The following is a 2,758-nucleotide window of genomic DNA, read 5'->3' as shown; positions in this document are numbered from 1 at the left end:
TGAGTTTAAGCCACCAGATTTGGGACTTGAACTGTGATCAACTACATGGGAGTTCAGCAACATAGCCATTATGCCAACTGCTGGTCCCAAGAATTTTTTTCTTTTTAATAAAGGCTGAGTAATGTTCATTTGTATGTCTGGCCACATTCTGCTTATCCATTCATGTGTCGATGGACACCTGGGTAACCCGCCACAGTGAGTAATGTTGCTGTGAGCATCGGTGTACACATTACCTCGACTCTGCTTTCAGATCCTTTGGTGGTACCCAGAATGGAATTGCCAAATCATGCAGTCATTTTTTTAAAGAATTATTTATTTAATTTATTTACTATTATTTTAAAATTTGCAATAGGATACGTGCAGAGAGAGAGAGAGAGAGAGAGAAGTAAGAAAGCAAGTACCCAGGTCAGAGACTGGAATCACGGCTGGCCATGTGGGTATCCAGCACCTTAACCAGCATGCCACCTGCTAGAACCACAGTAATTACGTATTGGGCATGTGTGCTCACTGGAGAGAGACAGACATGGTCGGCCATGTTGGATCCAGCCATCTTAACCTCCATACCATCTGCTGGCCAAGTGCATTTTCCATTTAACAATTTTTTTTAGATTTGTGCCATAAGGCACATGTGCTTGCAAGAGAGACAGAGAGAAAGTGAGAAATCACCCCCCAGGGGTAATGACCACACTGCAGTTTCTTCGCCTCCATTCTCCTCGTGGGATTTTGGGCATCCACACAAACGCCTGGAGTGATTTTCAAACCACTGGGTCTGGGACTCGAACTGTGATCAGCCATATGGGAATCTAGTGCCTTAACTACCATGCCACCTACTGGCCCTGATTTAATGATATTTTGAATTTATTAGGACTTTAGTCAAGGAGTATTTGTACCTTATAGTTTATGCACATAGAAGAGTTTATGTGTAGGGTGCTGCTTGCATACCATAGTGTGTTCTAGACGATCAGACTGTCAGTGCAAGCTCTGCGCCTGTTCTCCTCAGCGGTGTGTCCTAGTGCACACACACAGCGCAAGCCTTTGGTACACGACGTCTTATGCACATCGTGGCTCTGGCACACAGCCATCGGTTCACCTAGATACCTAAGCATACCTTTTTAAAAAATTGGTTTTTTTTAATTTAACTTTATCCATTTATTTATTTTAATTTGATCAAGGAGGGATAGAGGGAGAGAGAGAGAGAGAGAGAGTGAGAAACCAAGTCCAGGACTCGAACTGCAGTCGGCTATGTGGGAGTCCAGCGCCCTTAGCCACCATGCCACCTGCTGGTCTTGGTTTACCTAAATACTTGAGCATACCGTTTTCCTTCTTTTTATCAGGAAACCATCAATACAGGCCCTTTTGTGATGCGTTCCACGTGTCGGAGATGTGGCGGCCGCGGCTCTATCATAACGTCGCCATGCGTGGTCTGCAGAGGAGCAGGACAGGCCAAGCAGAAGAAGCGGGTGGTGATCCCTGTGCCTGCAGGTGGGCTCTTGGCCCCTCTGCCAGGGCCGCAGCGCCGTGCGATTTGGTCATTAGGAGAAGCTGTGGTTGAGGCCTTGGGGCCCCAGATTAGAGGAGGAACTTGAACCTTTGTCCTTTTTGCATGTCACATTGGGGAGAAGAAACCTGCTGTGCCACTCTGCTCCTGCCGGGTGAGGGAGCAGCTCTGTCCCCTCTGTCTTCAGTCAGCAGGACTAGCATCCTCCCCACTGCCATGCTGGGCTGTCCCCACCCTCGGGCAGCCTCTCACTGCTCAACTTACCCAATTAGCTCTTGTTCCTGTTGGAGCTGGGGGTTGGGTCTTCCCACAGGGCAACTGAATCATGTCACCTGCTTTCAGGAGCTCTTGGGGAGTCAAGATGGGACCTCCTTCCTCAGTGCTCGCTCACCTCTTCAGCCAGCCCTCTAACTAGGCTCTCTGTGGCCTGCCCTCAACCTTCCAGCCCCATTTTAGCTCTGTGAACAGGCCCAACTCTTTCAGAAGCAGGACCTCTGCACAGGCTGTCCTGCCTGAAACCCCCGCCCCTTTCCTTCTACACAGACTCCATCAGCCTCACTTCCCCAGGGGAGTCTTTTTTTTCCACATTGCTAGAGGGCGCCAGAGAGAGAAAGCATTCCCCAATGGGGCGTGATCATGCAGCAAGCCTTTTTCTTCCAGCCTGGCTGCACAGACACCCACCATGTTTCCAAGCGATGGGCTGGGGTTTGAGCTGCAGGCAGCCGTGTGGGATCTTACGAACTGTGCCGGCCCTCTGGGGACCTTCCTCGGGAGTCTGGTCTTTTCTTTTTCTTTCATCCAGATTTTTGCCATAGGGCACGTGTGCTTGCCAGAGAGACGAACTGTGAGAAATTGCCCCCGCAGTAGGGATGACCATGGCATGTGGATGGCCCTTCTCTCGCTGTAGGGATTTTGGGCATGCACACACATGTACCAGACATGTTTTACAAGTCACCGGTCCTAGGCTGGAGTCATAGTCGGGCATGTGGCATCCAGAGCCTTAACTCCCATGCCATCTGCTGGCCCATGGTCTTTCAGGTGACATGACTCAGATAGAATCCGGTGGCAGTCTTGTTTGTAACTACTCCTGTATTAGTGTTATTATGTGATCAGTACCTGTCTCCCTGCTAGAGGCAGGAAGGCAATCAACCTGAAGCCCAGAGGCCACTGGTGTGATGCGGTCACTGCGCCCTGCTCCTTCGGAAAGTCACCCTTGCTGCCATCTTGAATAGCTGCGTTGCTTCTCATTAACAAGCAGCA

General features: G+C 49.9%; 1 protein-coding gene across 2 annotated transcripts in view; it reads left to right on the top strand.

Annotated features, from left to right (window-relative positions):
* DNAJA3 (DnaJ heat shock protein family (Hsp40) member A3) overlaps positions 1-2,758 on the top strand; it is a 37,780-nt gene that overhangs the window by 21,911 nt on the left and 13,111 nt on the right. For both annotated transcript variants that reach the window (XM_006140739.3, XM_006140738.3), the window contains exon 6: positions 1,335-1,482. In XM_006140739.3, the coding sequence (XP_006140801.1) occupies positions 1,335-1,482 (148 nt within the window). The remainder of the gene's footprint in view (positions 1-1,334; positions 1,483-2,758) is intronic.

Source organism: Tupaia chinensis, unplaced genomic scaffold, assembly GCF_000334495.1.
Source record: "Tupaia chinensis unplaced genomic scaffold, TupChi_1.0 Scaffold000042_2, whole genome shotgun sequence".
Classification (NCBI taxonomy): domain Eukaryota; kingdom Metazoa; phylum Chordata; class Mammalia; order Scandentia; family Tupaiidae; genus Tupaia; species Tupaia belangeri.
The sequence above is the reverse complement of the archived record's forward strand: the minus strand, read 5'-3'. Positions and strand labels throughout refer to the sequence as shown.